This window comes from Drosophila yakuba, chromosome 2L (genome assembly GCF_016746365.2).
Source record: "Drosophila yakuba strain Tai18E2 chromosome 2L, Prin_Dyak_Tai18E2_2.1, whole genome shotgun sequence".
Classification (NCBI taxonomy): domain Eukaryota; kingdom Metazoa; phylum Arthropoda; class Insecta; order Diptera; family Drosophilidae; genus Drosophila; species Drosophila yakuba.
In genome coordinates this window covers 14,040,747-14,065,424 of record NC_052527.2, presented here as the reverse complement: position 1 = coordinate 14,065,424, position 24,678 = coordinate 14,040,747, and the positions used below count along the sequence as shown (strand labels likewise).

At 43.2% G+C, this 24,678-nt stretch overlaps 5 protein-coding genes across 10 annotated transcripts in view; 3 read left to right on the top strand and 2 right to left on the bottom strand.

Moving 5' to 3' along the window:
- The window catches only part of LOC6528167 (bone morphogenetic protein receptor type-1B), a 53,162-nt gene extending 44,850 nt beyond the window's left edge, over positions 1–8,312 (bottom strand). The window contains exon 1 of the mRNA XM_002089196.4: positions 8,177–8,312. Coding sequence (XP_002089232.1) covers positions 8,177–8,234 — 58 coding nt within the window. The 5' untranslated portion in view covers positions 8,235–8,312. The remainder of the gene's footprint in view (positions 1–8,176) is intronic.
- On the top strand, positions 446–2,802 carry LOC6528170 (probable cytochrome P450 4ac1). The gene is made up of 5 exons (XM_002089199.4): positions 446–1,136; positions 1,197–1,400; positions 1,459–1,540; positions 1,600–1,700; positions 1,756–2,802. The coding sequence occupies exons 1-5, from the start codon at positions 935–937 to the stop codon at positions 2,694–2,696; spliced, it is 1,530 nt and encodes a 509-aa protein (XP_002089235.1). The 5' UTR covers positions 446–934; the 3' UTR covers positions 2,697–2,802.
- Positions 3,202–8,112, top strand: LOC6528169. The gene is made up of 10 exons (XM_043206848.1): positions 3,202–3,503; positions 3,562–3,765; positions 3,825–3,906; positions 3,962–4,062; positions 4,320–5,259; positions 5,387–5,679; positions 5,738–5,941; positions 5,992–6,073; positions 6,128–6,228; positions 6,293–8,112. The coding sequence occupies exons 1-10, from the start codon at positions 3,299–3,301 to the stop codon at positions 7,228–7,230; spliced, it is 3,150 nt and encodes a 1,049-aa protein (XP_043062783.1). The 5' UTR covers positions 3,202–3,298; the 3' UTR covers positions 7,231–8,112.
- A 435-nt stretch (positions 8,313–8,747) lies between the features above and the next one.
- Positions 8,748–15,480, bottom strand: LOC6528166 (blastoderm-specific protein 25D). 6 transcript variants are annotated; one of them, XM_015198401.2, is made up of 8 exons: positions 14,888–15,480; positions 13,881–14,125; positions 13,450–13,669; positions 13,217–13,297; positions 10,946–12,707; positions 10,076–10,502; positions 9,901–10,012; positions 8,748–9,839 (listed from the first exon to the last, which is right to left on the bottom strand). In XM_015198401.2, the coding sequence occupies exons 1-8, from the start codon at positions 15,141–15,143 to the stop codon at positions 9,589–9,591; spliced, it is 3,354 nt and encodes a 1,117-aa protein (XP_015053887.1). In that variant the 5' UTR covers positions 15,144–15,480; the 3' UTR covers positions 8,748–9,588. The 6 variants fall into 6 exon arrangements, with proteins under 6 accessions (XP_015053887.1, XP_039226440.1, XP_039226441.1 ...); XM_039370506.1 differs by having other exon boundaries at positions 10,076–10,466; XM_039370507.1 differs by lacking the exon at positions 14,888–15,480 and adding an exon at positions 14,192–14,324.
- A 652-nt stretch (positions 15,481–16,132) lies between these two features.
- Positions 16,133–20,397, top strand: LOC6528165 (putative mediator of RNA polymerase II transcription subunit 26). The gene is made up of 3 exons (XM_002089194.3): positions 16,133–17,350; positions 17,407–19,068; positions 19,134–20,397. The coding sequence occupies exons 1-3, from the start codon at positions 16,445–16,447 to the stop codon at positions 19,857–19,859; spliced, it is 3,294 nt and encodes a 1,097-aa protein (XP_002089230.1). The 5' UTR covers positions 16,133–16,444; the 3' UTR covers positions 19,860–20,397.
- The last annotated feature ends 4,281 nt before the right edge of the window (positions 20,398–24,678 follow it).

Sequence of the window (24,678 nt, the reverse complement as noted above, 5' to 3'; positions counted from 1 at the left end):
ATTTGCCAAGAAATTGTTATTAATCTGGAATGGTCATAAGGGGAAATGAAACGATCGTAAGCCAGTTTCAACTATTTCAAATGCTCCTCTAACAATTTCAATATCTGCCAAGTGCTTCAATTAATTATTATGCCTCTTAATAGGAGGCAGCTGGTTGATGGATAATACCATTATGTTTTAGCAGCTCATAACGATTTGAATTTAATGAGTATTTTGTCTACTACTATATCAGTAGATAAGCTAATTCAAACTGAATTTCCTGTGTATACTTATAGGCACTAATTATAACCCATAATGCCAACAAAAATAAAACCAAAACGCTTTGAATTCGATAGCATGACAATATAACTTATATGCATTAGCAAGCAATTAGTTTCATTTCTGACAGTCTAAGAGGTTTACGTGCTGGATTGTTATAAAAATAAATGTTCCAATTATTATTTTTTTATCCTGTTTTTGTTGACACAACTAATCGCTCTACTACTAACCATTTGACAATCGCAATTGACCCTTGACGCATTTATAACCGCGAGTAATAACACAACCTTGCAGACTAAAATAACTTAAAAGATAAGAAAACTATGATTAAACATTTAACACCAACAATCAAATTCTGTGGGAAAATACCTGAAATTTTGGAATGATTTGAAACTAAACATCACAACTATACAATATCCAAAATTATAAATAGCAAGTTCAAGTGTATGTATCAAAAGAACCTAACAATCCCAGCAGCCATAATTGAAATAATCCAACCATATAATTGGTTGATAACAGAAAGCTGTTTTGCGATTGTTATTGTTTTAAACCGTATACTATACTATACTATACTACATACAATTGATTATGATTATTGAGGCTTGATGATACGCCAAAGCTCAGTGGGTACTGAAATTGCCTGTAGAACGGACCGAGCGGAGAATTTTGCGCCGAAATGTGGATCGCTCTGCTGGGGACCCCAATTTTGTTGGCGGCCCTGGCGCTTCTTTTAAAACATATTAACAAAACCTACTTTATACTTTCATTGACGAAACGAGTGCGAACCGAGGATGGCAGCCCATTGGAGAGCAAAGTGGCCCTAATGCCGGGAAAAACGCGATTTGGCAATAACTTGGATATTCTCAACTTTACGCCGGGTTCGTAATGCTACTCACAAGGTTTATAACTTTATAACTACTTTTACTGTTTTATTGCAGCTAGTGTTTTTAATTTTGTGCGAGAATCGACAGCCAAGGCAAAGGGTCAGAATTATCTGTGGTATTTTCTATATGCACCCATGTATAATGTGGTTCGGGCCGAGGAAGCTGAGGAGATATTCCAGAGCACCAAGCTGATAACCAAGAACGTGGTTTACGAACTGATAAGACCGTTTTTGGGAGACGGACTGCTGATAAGCACGGGTGAGTCAGTCAATATTGATTGCAGTATTATATTTACTAATCAGTCGAAGATTTCAAGATCACAAATGGCACTCCAGACGCAAGGCTTTAACGCCGGCCTTTCACTTCAATGTCCTGCAGTCGTTCTTGGGTATTTTCAAGTAAGTTTGAGTTAACAATTCCTTATTACAATTGCAAATAAAATATGTGTTTAATTTAGGGAAGAGTGCAAGAAATTCCTAAACGTCTTGGAGAAAAACTTAGACGCTGAACTGGAACTTAACCAGGTTATTCCGCCATTCACTTTGAATAATATATGCGGTAAGCTAAAGCGATCACATCTAATTACATTTATACTAATTCATACCATTTACAGAAACTGCTCTGGGAGTGAAGCTGGATGACATGTCGGAGGGCAACGAGTATAGAAAGGCCATTCATGCCATCGAGGAAGTTCTCATTCAACGCGTGTGCAATCCGCTGATGTACTACAACTGGTATTTCTTCCTCTACGGAGACTACAGAAAGCATGTGCAGAAACTTCGGATAGTTCACGACTTCTCAAGCCGCATTATCGAACGAAAAAGGCAGCAATTCCGGCAGAAACAACTTGGAGAAGTCGATGAATTTGGCAGGAAGCAGCGATACGCCATGCTGGATACCCTGTTAGCAGCCGAAGCAGAGGGACAGATCGATCATCAGGGTATCTGCGATGAGGTCAATACCTTCATGTTCGAGGGCTACGATACCACCTCTACGTGTCTAATATTCACCCTCCTCATGCTGGCCCTCCACGAGGATGTCCAGAAGAAGTGCTACGAGGAGGTGGAAAGTCTTCCCGAGGACAGCGACGACGTCAGTGTGTTTCAGTTCAACGAACTAGTCTACTTGGAGTGTGTGATCAAGGAATCGCTGAGAATGTTTCCATCAGTGCCATTTATTGGGCGCCAATGTGTGGAGGAGACTGTGGTGAATGGAATGGTGATGCCAAAGGACACACAGATCAGCATCCACATATACGACATCATGAGGGATCCGCGACATTTCCCGAAACCAAATCAGTTTCAGCCCGAGCGTTTTCTTCCAGAAAACACTGTGAATCGCCATCCCTTTGCCTTCGTGCCCTTCAGTGCTGGCCAGAGGAATTGCATTGGCCAGAAGTTTGCCATTCTGGAGATGAAGGTGCTCCTGGCCGCTGTGGTCAGGAACTTTAGGCTCCTGCCCGCCACTCAGCTGGAGGATCTCACTTTCGAGAACGGAATTGTACTGCGCACTCAGCAGAATATCAAAGTAAAGTTAACGAAAAGGGTCACATGAAGAATATTTCTTATTGTAATTTTAGCGAAAACCAAAAATCATTTATTTGTAATATGTAATATATAGAGACAAATAAACCAGTAATACTGTTACCGATTCAAAAGAAGTGATCATATTCTCAGTTACATCAAAGCGGATTATTATTAAATAGATTGAATAAAACAGATCCTAACATGTAATTAACTTAAGCAATACGTTCGTGACTCTTATAAACATTTAAGTTAATTACTGGTTGGCTTTTTATAAAGAGGGTACTTTTTTATAATACATTTGCAAAGCTGCAAAACTATCGACGACTTTGTACTGTTTTATAGAGCTTAAGTTAAAGCTTACGTGAAAGACAAATTCAAATATATGTACATAAATATCGTAAAATTCAAAAAACGTTTTAAACACGTTGAAAATGCATTGCACTATAAGTAATTAAATATACCCATCAATTGCATGCCGCATGGGAACATGTTTTATACTAAGTAAATATTGATTTTACAAAACTCAATTGTTCCGATCACTGAGTTCTAATCAGTATTCGGCATTTATAGATCAGAGCTTGATCTGGAAGGTATTAGAACCTCTAGTCGGAATATTATATTAACGTGGAAATGATTTTGGAAGCCCTTTTTTCTGTTCCACTTTTGATTTTCATCTTCTGCAAACTGTGGACCCATTTAAATAAGACCTATTTCATTCTAAGTTTGTGTAAACGAATTCGCCCTGAAGACGGTAGTTTGCTGGAAAGCAAGATTTACGTAACTCCGACAAAAACCCGATTTGGAAACAACTTCGACCTTCTAAACTTTACATCTGGTAGGTAAAACGAAATCAACACTAAACCGTTATTAGCGTGGTTTGAAATATATTTCAGAAAGCATCTTTAACTTTATGAGAGATGCATCTGCCGAAGCAAAAGGTCGGAATTATCTCTGGTATTTTTTCCGTGCACCCATGTACAATGTGGTTCGGGCCGAGGAAGCCGAGGAAATATTCCAAAGTCCCAAGCTTATCACCAAAAATATGATCTATGACCTTCTGAAACCGTTTTTGGGCGAAGGATTGCTGACTAGCACAGGTATTTAAAATTTTTTTACTTAACTTTAATTTGTTTAAAGGATTTTCAACCAAATATAGATCAGAAATGGCACTCTAGACGAAAAGCCCTGACTCCTGCTTTTCATTTCAATGTATTGCAGTCTTTTCTGACCATATTCAAGTGAGTTTACAAAATAACAAAGGTTAAGTAAGTTGTAAGCACGATCGCTTTTCAGGGAAGAGTGCAGTAAGCTGGTGAAAGTCCTGCATCGAAGTGTGGATAAGGATTTGGAGCTAAATCAGGTTATTCCTCAGTTCACACTAAACAATGTTTGCGGTAAGTCCAAGTACATGTATGAATTGATAACGCCACCTTTGAATATATACTAAAATGTATAACTCATGCTGACTACAGTAAATATAACTCATGCTGACTATAATAAATATAACTCATGCTGACTAGCAAATACAGAAATTACTCCCTATCTCATCAATGAAATAAATTTTTAGTATGAATCATAATTATAGCAGCAATTTTCACTCACCGTTCATACAACTATGCTGAGAATTTCTATGTGAATAATATAATTGCAGAAACCGCACTGGGAGTAAAACTAGATGACATGACGGAGGGTATTCGATATCGCAAGTCGATTCACGCCATTGAAGAAGTGATGCAGCAACGCTTATGCAACCCCTTCTTCTATAACGTAGTGTATTTCTATCTATTCGGTGACTATCGGAAGCAGGTTAATAATTTAAAAATAGCCCACGAGTTCTCCAGTAACATCATAGAGAAAAGGCGGAGTCTTTTCAAGAGCAAACAGCTCGGTCAAGAGGATGAATTTGGCAAGAAGCAGAGATACGCCATGCTGGATACCCTTTTGGCAGCCGAAGCAGAGGGTCAGATCGATCATCAGGGAATCTGCGATGAGGTCAACACCTTCATGTTCGAGGGATACGATACTACCTCCACATGCCTAATCTTTACCATGCTCATGCTGGCCCTCCACGAGGATGTTCAAAGGCGTTGCTACGAGGAGATCAAATACCTTCCCGAGGACAGCGATGATATCAGTGTGTTCCAGTTTAATGAACTGATCTATATGGAGTGTGTGATCAAGGAATCTCTGCGGTTGTTTCCTTCGGTCCCTTTCATTGGACGTCGCTGCGTGGAGGAGGGCGTGGTCAACGGTTTGATCATGCCGAAGGATACACAAATCAACATTCACATCTATGAAATCATGAGGGATCCCCGGCATTTTGCAAACCCGAAAATGTTTCAACCGGATCGTTTCCTTCCGGAGAACACCGTGAATCGTCATCCCTTCGCTTTTGTGCCTTTTAGTGCAGGACAACGGAATTGCATTGGTCAAAAGTTTGCAATCCTTGAGATAAAAGTTCTGCTGACAGCGGTCATCAGGAATTTTAGGATATTACCTGTTACTCTCCTCGAGGACCTTACTTTTGAAAATGGAATTGTGCTGCGTACGCGGCAAAATGTTAAGGTTAAGCTGGTGTTTAGGGATAATAAATAAACCGCTAGACTAGCAGTTCTACTTTTGTACATTCAGTTTGAACTTTATAGATTTTTTTATAACAGAACGTGAAAACTCAATGACTAGAATTGAACAATAAAATAAAATATTCCGATAACAAAGAGCTTTTTCATGGGCCTTTTCTTTTCGTTGGGTATGCCTTAGCTCAGTGGGTTTTGAAGTTCGCAGTAGTACGGTTCCCCAAAGCCTAAAAATGTGGATCGCTCTTCTGGGGTCTACACTTTTGATTGGAGTCCTTTGGCTCCTGCTGAGACAACTTAATAAAACATACTTTATTTTTTCATTATGTAAACGAGTGAGAACAGCGGATGGCAGTCCATTAGAAAGCAAAGTATTCTTAATTCCTGGAAAAACGCGATTTGGCAACAACTTTGATTTACTTAATTTAACGCCTGGTATATATTGAATGTAAATCGTTGTATGCTTACAACTAATTATTTATATATATTGCAGCTACTATTTTTAACTTTATACGAGAGTCCACTGCCAAAGCCAATGGACAAAATTATCTATGGTACTTCCTATTTGCACCAGAATATAATATAGTTCGTGCCGAAGAAGCTGAAGAAATATTTCAGAACACCAAAATTACTACCAAGAACATGGCTTATGATTTGATAAGGCCCTTTTTGGGAGACGGGCTGCTGATAAGCACAGGTGACCAGTCGTATGTAATCATAAATATTAATTAATTGAATTCGTTGTAGATCAAAAATGGCACTCAAGAAGAAAAACTTTGACGCCGGCTTTTCATTTTAATATTCTGCAGTCTTTTCTCTTCATTTTTAAGTGAGTGACTTTTTTAACATATTAACTACTAATTGATCATTAATATCATTTTAGAGAGGAGAGCAAAAAGTTTATCCAAATACTGGACAAAAACGTGGGCTGCGAACTTGAACTTAACCAGATTATTCCACAGTTTACTCTAAACAATATTTGCGGCAAGCCTAATCATCTAGTTATAAAATTTTATTACATATTCATATTTTATATTTTATGTTATAGAAACGGCCCTGGGCGTAAAACTAGATGACATGTCGGAAGGAAACGAGTACAGAAAGGCCATCCATGACTTTGAAATAGTTTTCAATCAGCGCATGTGCAATCCGCTGATGTTCTACAACTGGTACTTCTTTCTTTTCGGAGACTATCGAAAGTATTCCAAGATACTACGTACTATTCACGGCTTCTCGAGCGGTATCATCCAACGGAAAAGGCAGCAATTCAAGCAGAAACAACTCGGAGAAGTTGATGAATTCGGCAAGAAGCAGCGATACGCCATGCTGGATACCCTTTTGGCAGCTGAGGCGGAGGGCAAGATCGATCATCAGGGTATCTGTGATGAGGTCAATACTTTTATGTTTGGCGGATACGATACCACATCAACCAGCCTAATCTTCACACTGCTCCTGTTGGCTCTGCACGAGGATGTGCAACAGCGGTGCTACGAAGAGATACAAAATCTTCCCGAAGACGTTGATGAAATCAGTATGTTCCAGTTCAACGAACTGGTCCATTTGGAGTGTGTCATCAAGGAATCGCTGAGGCTGTTTCCCTCAGCACCGATCATTGGCAGAAAATGTGTGGAGGAAAGTGTAATGAATGGTTTAATCCTACCAAAAAATGCCCAGATAAGCATCCACCTTTACGACATCATGAGAGACCCACGCCATTTCCCGAACCCAAATCAGTTCCTGCCTGAGCGTTTTCTGCCAGAGAACGCTGTGAATCGCCATCCCTTCGCTTTTGTGCCCTTCAGTGCAGGCCCAAGGAATTGCATTGGTCAGAAATTCGGCATCCTGGAGATGAAGGTGCTCCTGGCAACGGTCATTAGGAACTTCAAACTATTGCCCGCCACTCGGTTAGAGGATCTCACTTTGGAGAGCGGAATTGTACTGCGCACAGCGCAGAGCATCAAAGTGAAATTTGAAGCAAGAGTGTAATAAGAGCGTAAATAATGAAGAAATCAACATATTCGGTGTTTTACAAATAGTTGAAAATTCCTCTAAATCGAAATTACTTGATCATAGCAGCCGAAAAGTAGGCTATAAAATGTGAAATATTTAAAATGTTGGTTGAAGTCAAATATATGTAGAAAGGGTACACATATGTAAAAAAAAAGGAAGAAATAAGCATGTTTATTAACATTTTAGAATCCCACAAGTTAAACACAACCTGATTTTCGCACTGAGGAAAGACAATAAAACATATGTAAAGAATATGAAGCAATATAAAAAAATAATGTAATCACAAATATTTTTATAGAAGCTCTCTGTTAACAGAGTGCAATGCAATGTGCCATCGCTGTTATCAAACATGTTTCTACCGTAAACAATGTAATTGTCTATAATTATTTATAGAACCGAAACAGAATCGAATGCACTTGCAGAAAATTTTTTCGTCGCATCTAGTTCTATTTCCAATTGGCAAAGATATGAATATCCAACAAGAATAACACTTTAATGCCTGTTGCTGAGAAAATGTATCACTTGACATAAACAAAAGTACATATATACACAAACAATATTTTTGATTATATATGGCTTAAACAATTCAGCGGAAAAGGGTGTCCTTAACATTTTGTACCACATACTTCATGGTCTTCAACACCTAACTAATGATTTTTCCTGCTTCGATTTGAGGGTCAACTTTAAAGGCCTTGATTACAATATGGTTTCGCCAACAAAATGCCTAATTTAATTATATATTCCCGTTCTGCGCATCGAATAACAAAACAAACCGCACACACACACACACAAAGTCACATGCACTGGCAGTGCACCAAACACACACACAACCGCGCGCATCATGGAAAACCCTTGTATTCTGCAGCTTTTCAGGGATCCAGTATAATTGCCTTAAAGTTTATACACTACAACGCACACTCACCAGTTGTTAAATGCACTAGAAACACATTTATACCGAAAACTAACAAAAAACAAAACATTTTAATCCAATTCGCGTTAACAGTACAAATAAACTTTAACAGCGCGTGCACGATAGAGCTGGAAGAAACAGCGAAGTGGTATCGATACTTCGATTGTGTCAACCATTTGAACATCGATATTATATTTAAAACAATTAAAAAAGGGAAAAACTAAGATCAGATAAATATTTCGAATTTGAACTTCGTAATAAAATTTTAACATACATTTTGTAGCAATAAACAAAATTCTTGCTATCTTAATCTTATCACTATATAATTTAAAACTAGATTTATAATGGTTGAAAACTTTATAGATCTTAGAATTTTAAAAGGCAAACATATTTTAAAAAGTATAAAACAAATTCCCCCATTCCTTTTAATTATTATTAATAATAAAATCAATTTATCGCAAGTTGGTTTTATAAATAATTGTATATTTGGTTTTTTTGTTGTATTATTTTTTTATACTTTTAAAAAGTAAACTTCTATTTTGATCGAAAGTATTGATTTAAGCACTGATTACACAAAATCGTGTGATTGATAAACTAAGTTGAGGTTTTTTTTTCTTTACATATAAATCGAGTGAGTTATTGGGACGAATATAGATTTAACAAAAAGTCGCGTTCGCAAAAGCAATATTGAAGAGTATTGGCTAACTTAAATCGCATTTAAATACATAGATTCGTGTGTATGGTTACAGCTTTACAGGTCTTTTGTCGTTACATATTACATCAATATCATAGATCATTGTTTACGCTCATTTTCATTTTCTCTATCAATAAAATTAACAACAATTCCGATGCATTTGATTGGGCACGTGATAAACATTGATAAACGTGCTCGCCTACTCAGACGCATAACAAATTTAAAATACTGTTTCTTCTAATATAATTAATATACGATAACTGTTTCAGTAGTCAATTAGTAAGGTCAACATTGCAGTGAGACATGAACGAACATATATTACGTGGATACTTCTTCGTCTATGTCCAATCGAATATATGCCTTTAGCTCGTGTAAATAGTTTATCCATTCGTATTAGTTAGTCGATTACTAGATGTGTTACAAATTGGTACACTAGTGTGGATTGTTCCTCATTTGCGCGTGGGTGAGTTTAAGTTTAGATTATAGTCACTGTAGTTATTGCTGCGGTGCTCTCGTGTCGAACAACATGGATTCACATTCATTCACAAAAACGCAACGTACGAATACGACGAGTATGCAAACTTAATCTACCGAGTGTTAAATATGTCTAAACATTCATAACGAACTATGGGTAGGTGCATGTTCGATGTCTGCTGATGCTGAGCACCCCTCCTCAGGTTGTCTTTTTCATAATTAACTATAAACTATATCCGTTTGCCGGTGGGGCAAACTAAGGCATGCCGGGCAGTCCGCCGCCCACAAGTCGCTGCTGTTGCTGCTGCTGGTGAATTAGGTTAACCCTAGCTCGCTGCTGCTCCAACCGCTGCACTGTGGCCGTCAGATGGGAGTTCTCCACATAGAGGTCCTTCACCAGGATGTCGGCATTCTGCAGTCGCTGTGTCTGTTCGGCCAGCAAAACACCCTGGGTTTCGATCCGGCTATGCAGATCGTTGAGCTCCACTTGATGCTGCCTCCAGGATTCTAATAAAGACATACAAAGTAATTGAATGTCCTTGGTCAGTGTTACGTTTCTGCCACTTACGCTGCATCAGGGACTCGGTGTATTGCTGCTGCTGCTTGATGACATTCTGCAGATGGCGATTTCGCAGCTCCAATTGGTTCAGTCGCTGCTGAAGCGTTGGATGCGTGGTTCGCTAATGATAAGTCACCAAATTTGATTAATAAATATTCTCCGATAAACAAAATCCACGGCTCACCGCATAGGCCTTCTCGAGAACTGGTCGCGCCTCCTGCAATTGCTGCAGTTCCATGACCAGACCGTCCCGCTGCAGGCTCAAGTCCTTGATCTGCTCCTTGAGCGACAGCTCGAAGAACTTAAGGCGCTTCAGTTCCTCCTTCAGTGCCGACGGACTGCTGCACTTCTCGTGGCTAAGGCAAGACGTTTTACTGTTGGATTCGAAGCTCTTGTTGGACGCCGTCGACGACGTCTCACAATCGGCTATCTCTCCCTCCGATGGAGCCTGATGAGGGCTCTGGGCCCTCTTGGGTTTGCTGATCGGAGCTGGACCGGCATTGGCGCCGGAGGCGTTGGTGGTGCCACTGTTTGTTGGCGAAGGACCCGACTGAGAGCTTTCAAAGGGTGTTGTGCTAAAGATGGATGTTTCCGAAGTGGTGAGGTTATTGCTGTTTAAGGAACCATTGTATGCAAATTATTTAAAAAATAAAAAACGCCGTTGAACAAATTGTCGAACTAATATTTAGATGCGAAATGAAAACGTCGAATGAAACAAATGGGAAAATTAACCAAATAAAAGCAGTTCCAGCAGCTAATGTCATAACCGAAAAAGTGCAATTCCTTTATATAATATGTAATAATGTAAGCGGTCTTTATTGAAATCATATATCAATAATTTTCGAAAATGTGATGAGTTTCTTTATGAATTTAAATTATATTTATTAAACAAGCACAAACATACACTTAAAAAATATTAAATTAACTTATATTAGACATGGTTAGATGTGAGGGATCAAACTAAAACATATATACAGGACAAAACAGTGCAAATTATGAGGGACACACAGGGATGCTCACACCAATTACACACAGAGATTCTTCTCATACTCACCGGCTGGCTGTCTTGTGCGATGGTGAGCCTCCGAGCAGTTCGATGGCACTGGCGGTGGCTTCATCCTTGGAGTCAGCAAGGGATTTCGCCGGCTCTTGGATGGTGCTCTGCAGCCAGAGGTAGCTGATAGGTGAGCTGGCTGGACTTTTTCCCGCGTCGGCACTCAGTTGGGCTACCGATTCCGATGTGAGTTCACAGGCGCCAGTGAGGATCTCGACGCTCTCACCCAATCTCTGTCGCAAATCCTCTATCTCCGATTGCAGAGAACTAATTTCCTGAGCCTTCTCCTCAAGCATTTCAATAGAGCTCGAGCGCAGTTGGGCTGCCTCTGCCTCCAATTCTGAGTACTGCTGCTCCAGCATATCGCGCTCATCAATGGGCGACAAACGGCCATCCTTGCTGAACTGTTCCTCGTACTCGCGCACCTTCTCCATCAGCTCGGTGAACTTCTTATCGCTCTCGTGCTGCTCATCCTCGTAGATCTGTCGCTCCTTTTCGAACAGCTGCCGCTCTTCGCTGAGTTTTGTTTGCCAGTAGTCCTCGCAATCCTCATAGGCGCGCTGCATTTGCTCGAGACTAGCCTCCAGTTCCTTGGAGCGGCTTTCCGGAGTTAGAGATCTGCCTTCTTTTGCCGCCTTGAGTTCCTTCTCCAACTCAGCCACCCGCTGCCTGAGGCTTGTTAGCTCCTCATCTTGGCTTTGACTTCTTTGCAGCTCAGAGTTTAGAGCTAACCAATCTCCGCTGTTGCTGGCATCACTCTGTTCTCCTTCGGTGCACTTGCGCTGCTTTCCCAGACGAGGGCTCTCCTCTGTGAGGTTTGTTTTGCTCGGCGAATCTCCACGCCTCTTGGTGGCCGTCGCCGCCGACTCCTGCTCCTCTTGTTTCTCTAGTTTTTCTTGCTTTTTGCCCTTGGTTTTCGAACGAATTAGTTCAACATTTAAGCTCTCGATTTCGATGGTCAGTTCGTCAGTCTTGTCACGCAGCTGGGCGTTCTCCATTTGAAGAGCAGCCAGCTTCTCCATTAGCTGGAGCATCTCCTCCTCCTTGTCCTCGCTATGCCTTCTTGGTCGCAATGGACTGTGCTCCGGAGTGCCACTAATGCTGCTCGGCCTTTGGGCCAGTTCCTGGTTGAGCTTAATGTTCTGTTCGAGCAGCTCTGTGAGTTGGATGTGAGCCTTCTGCTGCTCCGACTCCAGCTCCAAGTTCTCCGTGCGCACCAGTTCGAGTTCCGTTCTGAGGCGAATCTCCTCCTGCTCAAGGGATTTAAGCTGCGCCTCGAGCTTTCCCGTCATGCTGGTCCAGTGATCGCGATCATTGCTCATTCGCAGCGTAAGTTCCCTCACCATGCTGGCGTGTCGTTGCTCCAGCTGCTGCACCTGCTTCTTGGAGTTATCCTCCAGTGAGGCATGCCGCTCATCCACTTCCACGGCCAGCAAGGCCACCCTTTGGTTAGCCGCCTTATTATCGGCCCTCAGCTTGAGGTTCTCCTCGTGCTGCTGCCTAAAGGCAAGTCGGTAGTTACCCAACTCAGTGGCCTGCAGAGCAGCCAAAGCACGCAGCATATTCGATTGCTCGTGATCGCCCTCGAGGCCACGCATCTCCTCCTCCAACGCCTTGGTGAGCTGTTGCAGGTTGACCTCCTCCTCCTCATCGAATCCCAGGACGTGAAGTAGGTTGCGAGTGTTGGGAATGCTTGCCAGCTCCCAGGCTTCGATAATGCTATGCACTGAGATCGTCTCCAGCTGCTGAGGCGTCACGGTGTCTGTAAATCATGGCAATTAACAATTAGCGTGGGACGAATGAGATTAGGTTCGCTGTTGTATATACACATTTATTATACATATAGCCCAAGATACCAGGTGGGTGTGGGATTGGGAGTGGGGAAGGGTGTGTGTGAATCGATGGTGTAAGCGAAAGCGCCGAAAGTTTGCTATTTCTCTATATCAAATGGCTATTCGAAATGAGAAAATATATTTCTGTTTTGGCGTGATATTTAAAGAGTTAGGAATTAAACCAAGAAAATGGAACACATTATAAAGAAATATCCTTCCTAACCGAAATTCATTAATATAAAATCTTTAACTAAATAGATTAACAAGTAGTCAAGGATTCACAACTTTACTAGGGGTTGAAAATGTGGAATATGTGATTATACCAGTAAGTAGAACGAATCAATGGTGCGGCTACATAGGGTGCGATTAGAAACCGAATGACTGGGTTGGGGTTTCGGTGGGTGTGGGGGTGTTGACAATTGCTTCAGAGCGCACAAACCTTTGCAGCATGACCAACGGCCGCCGTGGTAGCATCTCCAGTGCTCGGACGACGGTGCGGGATTGGTGGCCAGGTGATGGCCTACGGTGTGTACCGACAAGTGTTTTACTTTTATCATTGCTTCAAACGTAATTTTCGCATTTTGGGCTAACAACAACAGAGGGTGGCAAGGGGACAAGGGGATCGGCTAATCTGGGATTGTTCGGGTTGGTTGCTGGCCGGTGGGAACTTACCCAAGGATTCCACGCTGCTGCTGTGCTGCGCCTGGCTCTGGATGGATAGCTGTTTCAACTTGGCTGCTGCCGTTGGCGATGTAGTTGCTCCTGTGGTGCTGTTGTTCATCTTTCGGCGTGCTGGCAGCGAAGCACATCGCTTCAGTTTGCTGCCGCTGGTGTGGACGGACCGCAGGCGGCGGCTGCCAGGAAGATCGCTCTGGGACGAGGAACGTTGCACCTGTGGTTGGTGAAAATGAGATGCTGATAAGAAACTTATTCAATTTCATAATGTTTATTGAAGATACTTCATTTGCATTGTGGTACTTAGTGGTGTTCTACCGTACCAGCAATAATTAACGATTAAACAAAATCTGTTTACTATGCACTTTTGCATACATAACCAAAAGTTGTATCGCCACTTCGTACGTGACTTGCCAGCCGACACTCACCTGAACTCCCAGCTCATCGCAGCCATTGAGATTTCGCTGCTTCTGCTGCTGCTGCGACTGGTCCTCATCCGTATTGTCCGAGTCCGTGACGGAAAATTCGTAGATACCATGTTGTGGCCTGGACCGGCGACCGTATTTCTTGGTGCCCACGACGAGTTTCGGTGAAACTTCGCGATCGGAAGACTCTGGCGGACTCTCAATGTATGTGCTGGTCAGCGGCTCATCCGTAATCACCAGTGAACGCTCTGTAAGATTCAATAGATATAGGTTAGTAGAGAACTGGAAGAGTTGTATGGATCTTAGGTGACTACCAAAGCGAGCGGCTAGCTTCTCAATAATTGGATCTGTTAACTGGCCGCCGGATCGGCGATAATACAATCGCGTTCCCATTTCGATTTAGACTAAACTGCCCAGCTGAATGAGTCGCGTATTTATACAGGACATCGTAACCAGCTACCTGATTAGAATCATGCAGGATCAGGTAGTCGAGAACAGTTGGGAGTCGTAAAAAATTGTAAGTTGCATATATGATTTTATGACCGCCAGCTGCCGCCGTGCTAATCCGCGTGCTGATTATGATATTCGTATCCTAAGGTGTCCTAAATTTGCCTAGAAGTTTCCGAAGCAGATAAGCAGGGGTTTGAAGCAAATGTGTATTATCCTTGCAAATTAGCCCATAGATTGATTACTATAAGCATCATGATCGCACTAACTGCGTTCCTTTTTAGGGATTCTAAATTATGGAAAATCAGTATGAAATAATTTATATATTGATTGAAATAGGTCCATGAGATCAGAGTTTATTAATAGGGAAACCCATTCGGTTCCAAATCCGTGTCAAAATCGACTCACTATCTGAAATAAGTGCCTGGCAAACACTTCGTGATTATCTGATGTTGCTTGATAGGTGATTAAAGCGCAATTACAGATTAAAAGTATGTTGTTCTATGAGTTGTTGTTTTATGTAAGTTAATCTATAGAGTGATTGATTCTTAGTGCTATCTCACCAATAAAACCCGATGACGTCGTGCCATCGAATTCGGAGCCCAGGAAGTTGAGAAGAGCCTCCTTGAACTGGCCAAAGGACACGCCCAGCTGGTGGCTGCCGCCCAGGCTGGCGATCAGTGCGGATCCTTGATCCCGAAGCTCCAGCAGGGAGCAGAGTTTCAGCAGGGACTTCTCGTCCAGAAGTCCGCACTGCGTCTCGCAGCTGCGGAACATTTGGTAGAGCTTCTGCTCGTACGGGTCGGCGGAAACCTCCATTATCCGTATCCCGGGGGATTCAGTTTGCAGCCGTTCCAATCGATGTGCTGCTCAATTGCGTTTTCTCTTCGCTTTTTTTTCTTGGGGGGAAAATCCACAAACGCAGTCAGGGGTCGAAAACAAGAGAAAAGAAATTTCGGGGTCTATGTATGTGCGTGGGGAATCACGCGTGTTTTTTGGACAGCAGGCCGTTTGCGGGGTTACTAATACTACTAATCTATGATATGCACTTCGGAACGCAACATAAACACTCGCGGGTTTGCGGTTTTTTTGGGAATAGCGTAATTTCTAGCGAGTTGATAAAAAACAATAATGCAGTAATACCGAGCACGGTGGCGCGCTCTGGAGGCCAGTTAGCGAACTTGCGACAGGGGTGGCACTATCGCAGACTATCGTCATCAGCACTACACAACTATCGCATAAGTAAAATATTTAGTAAAATATTTATCATAAAAAATAAAAAAACTAGTTGTATCGAGAGAAAACAAATTGTCATTTATAGTTCACTATCCTTTCTTGGCAAACGTCAGTTCAGGCTGCCCAAAAGGAGAAGGAACGTCACATAAAATAATATCATCCGAAATAAAGATCTTGGTTCCCCATATAACACTTTTTAGCTGCAAAATGTTTATGGAATCCTAAGTGAATTTTAATATAATTAAACGTGGTGTTTATTTTGAAATTATTTATTCTTAAGCGCTTTAAGGCATTGCAATGAACTGCTTACGTGATCAAGCAGTGAATCGTGAATCAAGCAGTGTTTCACACACACAGTTATATACATTGCTCGTAATCCAAATTACACTAAATCTAAGCAGTAGCGGCTATATTTTTTTATGTTAAAAAATTAAGTTTTTTTTAAATATATACGAAATAAAGTTATAACAGAATTAGTTTTTGGTTACAAATTCCGACTAACACGTTTCTATCGCACTATCGATAGCTCTTATGTCTAGCTATCGTCAACAGTGACAGCCAATAGTTCTATCGATTGTTTTGCAGCTCTAATAAATTCCATTTGCAAGCTAAAAAGGAGGAAAAGATACAAAATATCTTTGAGCATTGCAAACGATTGAAAAATCCAACCGAAAATCATGCGGATGTGCCATTAGTGCAAACCGACGACGCCGAGGGACTAACTGAATTGGTGCAGCCAATCCAGTCCAATCGGCAGGAGGCACTACAATCCGAAATCCGAGACTTCCGAGTGGTGACCCGAAGAAACCGCAGTCTCGCATCCATTTGTTTGTGTTACGGCAAATATCCCACAGCAATATCAGGGGGTTTCCCGTCCGGCTAAGATGGCCATGCACTCGTACATGCGCCAGGGATCAGGATCTGGAGGAGGAGCAGGAGTAGTCGCAGATGGAGCACCGCCACTGGCCAGTCCGGACGAGATGCACGGTTTTCTGAAGGACAAGCAGGCGTGGGAGCACGCCATCTCCCTATACCAGGGTCCGGATCCACTCGATCATTGGTACAACTACATTTGCTGGTACGAGAATCATGCGCCCAGCGATCCGGAGTTAAAGTACCGCGAGACTCTGGAGCGCTGTCTGACGGTGTATGAGCACAATGACTACTATCGTCAGGATGTCCGTTTGGTGCGGCTGTGGCTGAAGTACATAGCCATGCAGACGGATCCACTCCACTTCTACCAGGTGCTCTTTCAGCGAGGAACTGGTCGCCAGGTGGCGGCCTTCTACATTGGATGGGCTGCCTATTACGAGTCGCGTCAGGAGTTTAAGGATGCGGAGGCGGTGTTCAACTTGGCCTTCCAGGAGAAGGCGCAGCTCACCTCGGAGCTCCAGCACGCCCACACCAAGTTCGCCTATGCCAGGACACTTTTCCATCAGCGGCAACAACAGCAGCACCAGCAACAGCAGCAGCAACATCCCCCGCAGGATGCACTGCAGCAACTCACAAACTATGCACAGCAGCAGATGCCGCAAAGCTATTCACAACACCGTCCCCAGCCATATCAACAGAATGTCTATCAGCAATATCATCCGCAGGCGCAGGCACATCCAGCCCCACAGCCTCATCACCCGGTGCCACAGCAGCATCTACCGCTAGAACAACAGGTGCCCTATCAGGCACCCTACCAGGAGCAGCCACGCTATGCACCACATCCTGCTACTCAGTCCCCAGCAGCAATTCCACCAGCGCAAGCCCAGCAACAGCCGCAGTATGCTCCTGTGGCAGAGGTAAGCAATAAAATGTAATATTAAAGCTACTTGATAAACACTCCTTTGATTTCTAGCCCCATTATGCACCAGCCCAACAGCCACAGTTGCATCCGCAACGAACTGCAGCACCGCAGCACCAAGTACAACAGCCACAGCAGCCGCAAAACGGCAACGGCAATCCACCTCCTCAACAAAGTCCTCCGGTGACAAACGAAGTGGCTGGCCTGCGCTTGCCGCGCAATTTCCATGCTTACGGCCGCAACAACCATGAGACCTGGAAGCCGGCTTTGACGCTCGAAGAGCCTGATGATCCCTCGCGTGTGTGTCACTATGCCAAGCAGTTGGTATACCCACCAGGAGCAGGCATCGAGTACAGTCCCGAGGAGATACTAGCCCGCAAGTTTAAGCAGTTAATGGAACAAAAAGCCAAGCCATCGGAGCCGGCAGAACAAGAACAGCAAAATCTTTATAATTCCTACGAATCAGAGAAATCCTACTATATGACTGCCGTGGATGGAGCTCTTTACGGGCAAAACACTAGCAGTGGACAGGAAAATACGGGTGAGGAAGATGAGGACAATGACGCCGAGGAGGGTGAAGAGGAGGAAGCTGGAGAAGATAACGGGGATGATGAATCGGATGAAGAGGAGGAAGACGATGAGGAGGAGGAGCCTAGTGGACCCTACGCAAATGGCGTGCAGTTCAGTGCGCAAACCACTTTCGAGCAGGAAAACCGATCGATTAAGATAAAGTTCAGGAAGGAGCCCAGCAGCACCTACAGTGCCTATACCATAGAGAATGTTTACCAGCAACAACAACAGCAGCAGGAGCACCATCAAATAATCCATCAGCCAACGCAGGTAGTCCATCACCCTTCACCGGACCCGGCACCCGCTTCACCGATTCCCATCCAGCGTCAACGCAACGGAAGCCACCACCATTTTCATCCCTACATGCTGGGCCAGACCTCGACGCCGAAAAGCGAGGCGAATGGCTATCGCAAGGCACGCACCAAAGTCAAGCGCAGCAAGTTCCAACCGGATCTCTGCAGCAATAGCAACTCGGCGTCCTCGGCGGCTGATGTGGCCATTGCCGCCTCGAGTAGTGTGGTTGCCGGAGCACCTGGCACATTTAACGACAATGCAAACTTTTCGTTCTCTAGTGCCACTGCTTTGGATAACTCAAATAGCTCGCTGGCCTTGGCTGTAGATAGACTCAACTTCCGCGACACATCGCAACAGCAGATCCTCCATCCGGTCAATAAGACCATACAAGCGCACAACAACAACAACAGCACCAGCAACAACAATAATGGCACTAGCACACTGGCCGACTTCACGACGTTTCAGGAGAACTCTTACTTTGCCACCCAACACGATACGGAAGCTCAGGAGCGTCGACTATCGAAGGCCGTTGAAACGATTGCCCGCCACATGGACAAGGAGGCCATCGATCCGTTTAACAGCGAACTGTGCCGTGCTTTCCTCGCTAAGCTGGACTTTCCTGGCGATCACGATGCCCATGCCAGTTACAAGATTGTCCAAACGCCACTGCCAAAAATATCCAACACTCGCTCGCTGAACGTCCTGGAAGGCGTTACCTTCAGCATTGACAAGGAGGTGGGTCGTGGATCCTACGGTTCGGTTTATAAAGCCACTGATTCTCGGACTGGTAATGTGGTGGCGCTGAAGTATCAGAAGCCCCCAAACACTTGGGAGATTTACATATGTGATCAGGTGAGATACATTTTCTTTACCACTTATTATTGTAATAAAATGCTAATACAATTTGCGTATTTTAGGTGCTTAAACGCATCAAGGAGCCGGAAGTGTTGCCTGGCTTGATGGACATTTCCACGGCGATTATCGCCCCAAATGCTAGCCTAATAGCCACCGAGTTCTCTCCGTTCGGTTCGCTGCTGGACATTAACAACAAAATCCGCCAGGCTACCACCAAAGTAATGCACGAATCGCTGGTGATGCACTTCTCAGCGCAGATCTGCAACATCGTGGACCACCTGCATCGCCAGCACATCATCCATGCGGACATTAAACCGGACAACTTCCTGCTGATGCGTGTGCCCAATGTGGACAGTCCGATCCCATCGCTGCGTTTGATTGATTTCGGCTGTGCTATCGATATGACCCTGTTCCCGAACGCTGAGAAGACAAAGTTCCGCAAGGTGGTGCAAACGGATGGCTTCACCTGTATCGAGATGCAGGAGGGCCGCAGCTGGTCCTACGAAACAGATCTCTTCTGCATCGCGGCGACCGTTCATGTGATGCTCTTTGGTGACTATATGCAACCGCAAAAGAAGGGCTCCAGCTGGGATATCCGACAGAAGCTGCCGCGTTACCTCAAAAAGCACGTGTGGACCAAGTTCTTTGGAGATCTGCTCAACATGCAGGCTGACAAGCTACCAGCGCTGCAGGAGATGCGACTCGTCTTTGAGGAGGAGGCGTACCGTATGGACTCCGAACTGCAGAAGCAGATACGCGCCCTATCAAACATCCTGCATCGACGATAACCAATCTATTCCTATTCCTTTTTATTAAATTGTTTTCTGTATAACTCTGTTGACCAAGTCACCCAATTAGTTTGTTTGAGTTTTTATTTTAAAACAGTTTTCACTCTTCAAAGATAGTAACACCAAACCTGGAAAATCTCTGCCGACATGGCTGAGTTCATTTTCGCGATCTATTTTAAGCTAGTTTTCTGCGAACCAACTCCCTTTCGCCTAACTTAAATGTTTAATCTTTCTATACTTTATTTATTGTTTTGATGCCAAAAAATAACAAAAGCAAAAAGTACGCTACGAAATTCAAAATCTTTGTAAATATTAGGCACATACTCGATCTAAAGCAAAACTTACGAAATGAGTTTGTGTTAAAAAGCCCTGGATTTAATTGTAATTTTTTATGTACAGCACAATAAAACAATATATTGAAGGCAATGTAAAAAAAGAGACGTACATATGTTTAAGACTAGTGCTTGCTGTACTATTGAGTAATATATAAAGATCTTTAAATGATAGTGAATAAATTGACGAAATGTTAAAGCAAAAACCATATAAATTGCAACGAGAAAAAGGAAAGCAGCGGTAACCCAGTTTCATAAATCAAATGCCAAAGTGGCGAACCCATAATGTGTGTGTTGCAGGCAATTGTCAATTTAGTGGGGGCATGCAACAAGTAACAGCAGCAGCAGCATCAACAACAATGGTGCGCTTGACCCACTTTTCCTTTTTGCCAGTCAACCAAACGGCACACAATTTCCACCAAGCGACTGGAAAAAGTTGCAACTTTTCATGCAACACACACATACACACACATCGACAGTTGGAAAAGCTGCAACAGGCACACAAAGTCAAAGTCGACGCCTGCGCTGCAGCTTTTTGTTGCTAGTTGCTTGATATTTGATGCTTGAAGCTTGTTGCTTACTGCTTGTTGCTCGGTTCGCCAAGTGAAAGTAAAGTGGGACAAATGCAATTATTATTGCATCTAGTAACCGACTTAGAAGTCGTGGCGCGAAACTGCAGCTTACAGCCTGCAGTTTGCAGTTTGCAGTTGGAAAGTTGCTCTGCCGGCGTCGCTTTTACACAATATTTTATTTAATCAAATTGCAAAGAGAAAATTGCAGCAGGCAGTCGGCAGTCTGCTTGCGATTGGCGATTTGCGAAAAACTTTCTATTTTTTTGTGTGTCGACTGCAACGTCAGCTGCAGCATTAGATATTTCAGCGGATTGTTTTGCATGCGATAAATTAATGAATGTGCCCCAGTTTCGGGGCCATGGGCATTGAGTGACAAACGGAGTGGCCAAGCGAAGCGAATGACAATGCGGCATTTATTAGATCACTGGGGCACACCGATCTCCATCTGGATCCCATTCCCGATCACCCGACCCGCCAGCCAAACACAACAACAACACAAAGCAAGATGACAACAGAAACCTATAGAAATGGGTAGAAAGAAATTCGTTAATAGATCAGTTAAGTGCTGAGCTGCGACACTTAACTCGTTTCTAATTAAGTTGGCCAACGGTATTCGGGTCTCCGCCAAAGGAAAGTCTTAATCCCAGAAAAGTGGGTGACTTTTCGTTAAGTACCCGCCAGCAATTAAGTTGGTTAAGATGCCATCAAGCTCGTCATTTCCACCGTCTACACAGGTGCCTAAGCCGATTTGCCAGGACTTGAAACCAAGATTATAGTTCCGCCATGGTACGATTGACTCAGAAATTAGCTAGATAATTCAATTAATTTACAGAGTTCCAAATATTAATTATAAAGATATTTAGTATAAGAACAGTTTCTTAAGAATTGGTAAGTAGGACATATTCTGTATTTTAGAAAACAAGACTTGTATCTCCCCCACCGAAGATCACTCAATGATGACCGAGGGCTGCGCCCAAAGGAACGTTAACAACTTGAGTTTGTGGTAAGGACTGATATGAGTCACCCTGGGAATTTAGGGTAGAACAACGACTACCAGTCGGTTAGTCATTCCAGTGACTAAGTGGACCTCCTCGCCAGCAAGTCGTGCAAAATGGAGGACTGCAAAGGTTAGGAAGGGACCCTAGGCTCGCCTAAGTGGCAGTTGCAGCAGGCGGAATGCATCAGTGGGCACATAACAAAGCCAGCAAAATATGTGTATATGTGTATGTGGTTGCAGAAAAACCAGCTAAGACCCCCCGGCAGATAGCGATACTCTCCCCTTGAATGCCACGCAGTGTTGGCCATTTGATTGTCATGACCAACTTTTCACTGCCGCACCGTGTTGCTGCTGTTGTTGCAGCCGCTAATATGCAACAACATGCAACAACTGTTCGCAAATTGCACGACAAAGCGAAAACTGGGAAAATAGTTAAGTAATTTGCAGTGGAAAGCAGTGTCGGAGAAATTCGATTCGATTTTCTTGCTTTCTGGCATAGATGGTGGATGCGGTGCGGTGCCTGTGCATCATGGCACACATAATGCTGTTGCCACGTTGCACGTTGCTGCAGTCGCCGCGATCCACATCCGTTTGCAGTGCTGTTGCTGTTGCCGCATTAGAAAGTTGCAACTGCAACAACTGTCATGGGCCGCTTGCTGTAGCTTTTCTTTTTCCCACTCGCCGAATTGGGGCTAACGTGTATGTACTGTACAGTGTGCACTATGCAACAGCATAGTAACGCCGCCGCCACCGCTTGTAATGAGTTTTGACCTCATAAAATCTGTTCGCGAATTTTCCTTACCATTTTCTCTTCTCGCCAAATATTTTGCATCTCGCCGAGGGAAACTTGAGTGGGATGGAGAAACTTTTTTTTTGGCGGAAAGCGTTAATAAGGCGTGCGGTGCACCGATTGCAGCTGACAAACGTGAAAAGGAAAATTCTTGAACGAAAAGCGATATCTAGCATCCGGTAATTGACCCACTAAAATTTGATCAATTGATTGGCCGTTTAACAGCTATCTTTATGGGGCAATCCAACTGGTTTGATGATTCATGAGTCAAACACACAAGATTCATAATATCATTTAATTTAATATTTCCTTATACGATTTAGGGATTTAATAGCCGCCAATTGTTAGTGACCTTCAGCAAAGCGATAACTGATTTGTTAGTAATATTTTGCAGTTGATAACAGCACATGTGTGGTAACTTCTAATCTTTATGTCGTTTATAAAAACCTATGCCAATACTCGTGACATCACTGAAATGAGTCATGCAACACATATTTGGTCGAAATAACGAAGTACACAACAATATTTGTGTTTCCCCTTATTAAGTGCATGCAAGAAATTTATAGTTAAGCATTTGATTATTTATTCATTGTTTAGATGTTTAATAAAATACATATACACAGCAGTAAACTTATTTCATCAGCCGTCATTCACTTGACCCCGAAAAGTCCTTTTGTTCAGTTCACTACCCCCTGAGCATATGCAAACGTCCTGAAAAGCCTACTTCAAATCCTATTTTCATCATTCACATCGCTACGTACGTATCTCCGAGTCATTGTAATTGCTGTTATCTGTGGGGTTCGGGGTCAAGTGGCCATGTGACTTTGACCGAGATGGGCTCGTTGGGCCGATGTCCTGTGACCTCGTCGGGTGCATTCAACTGAGGCCGCCATGTGGCAATGTCCGCAACTGAGGCCGCCATGTGGCAATGTCCGCAGGTCGAGTCAACGGCCGAAATATCCCGAAAAGGCGAGAAATCCTGGCCCAAACTGAGCCTGTGACTGGGCCGTGAGTTCGTCGCCCAGAAATACAAAACAGACGGAGAGGGAGTCTTTCGTAATGCCCGCCGAATAAATGATTTTCACGAATTCGAAGGACCAAGGACCGACGTCGACCGCTGTCATTGCACTGCCCCGCCCACCGGCACCTGCTGCCTCCGACGCCGCCCACTTCCGTCGACAGTGAAAACAGAAAACCGAAAGGTTATTATAACAATAAGGAGCAGCCAGTGTCTGGACCCCCACTACTTAAAATTCTGCACGGGGCGAGTCTAATAACCTTTCCCTTTCACCAAACAAGTCCACCAGACGACGCCCACACACAGATACATATATAACAAACTAAGTATATATACCATGATATATATATATATGCACCTCCAACGACAGTAAAAGTCATCGCCATCGAGGCTCAGACATCTTCTTCCTGCTCCGCTCCCGTTTCGACCTTATGTAAGTTCGGGCCTGGCTAATGAAATCGTCAGACTCCTGCTGCCAACTCCATTGTATACTTGGTAGTACAAAGCGTTAGGACTGTGCATCTATGTAGTTTCTGCTGATCGGCAGTAATTTTGTTAATTTAATGCCAATGAACAGGGTTTATTAATGATTTAAGCACAGAATTTCCGTGCTTTTAAGTTGATTAATGACTTTAATTGGATAAAATGTGATAACTTCGGACTTGCTATTCATAGTCAGTTTGCTTTGTTAATATAGAGATTAAATATTTAGATAAATACATGTATTATTAGAGTGTAAAACGTTGTTTTTTTATGCTGAGCCTGAACTTCCTACTTTTAACGCTTTTTTTTGTTGATCTATTAGTTTTTTTCTATTCAAATTGCAAGTTTGGTCCTTGCTGAAGAGTAGAGTGCACAGAAGGGCGGAAAGACTGCACCACTGGAGCGTAGCGTGCACCTGAGAGAATGAGAACATGAGCAATAACATCCAGACGGGCAGACAATTATCGGGGGGAGAGCTGGGTTAGAAGATATTTAAAGGGTGTCGTACGCACAGTGGTCATCGATCGAGCTTTTATTTAAATAGCCATTCTGATCGTGCTGAAACAAGCGTAATCTAAAGTTTTCAGCAAACGTTGGCTTAAATCACAGATAATTATAGGCATAGAT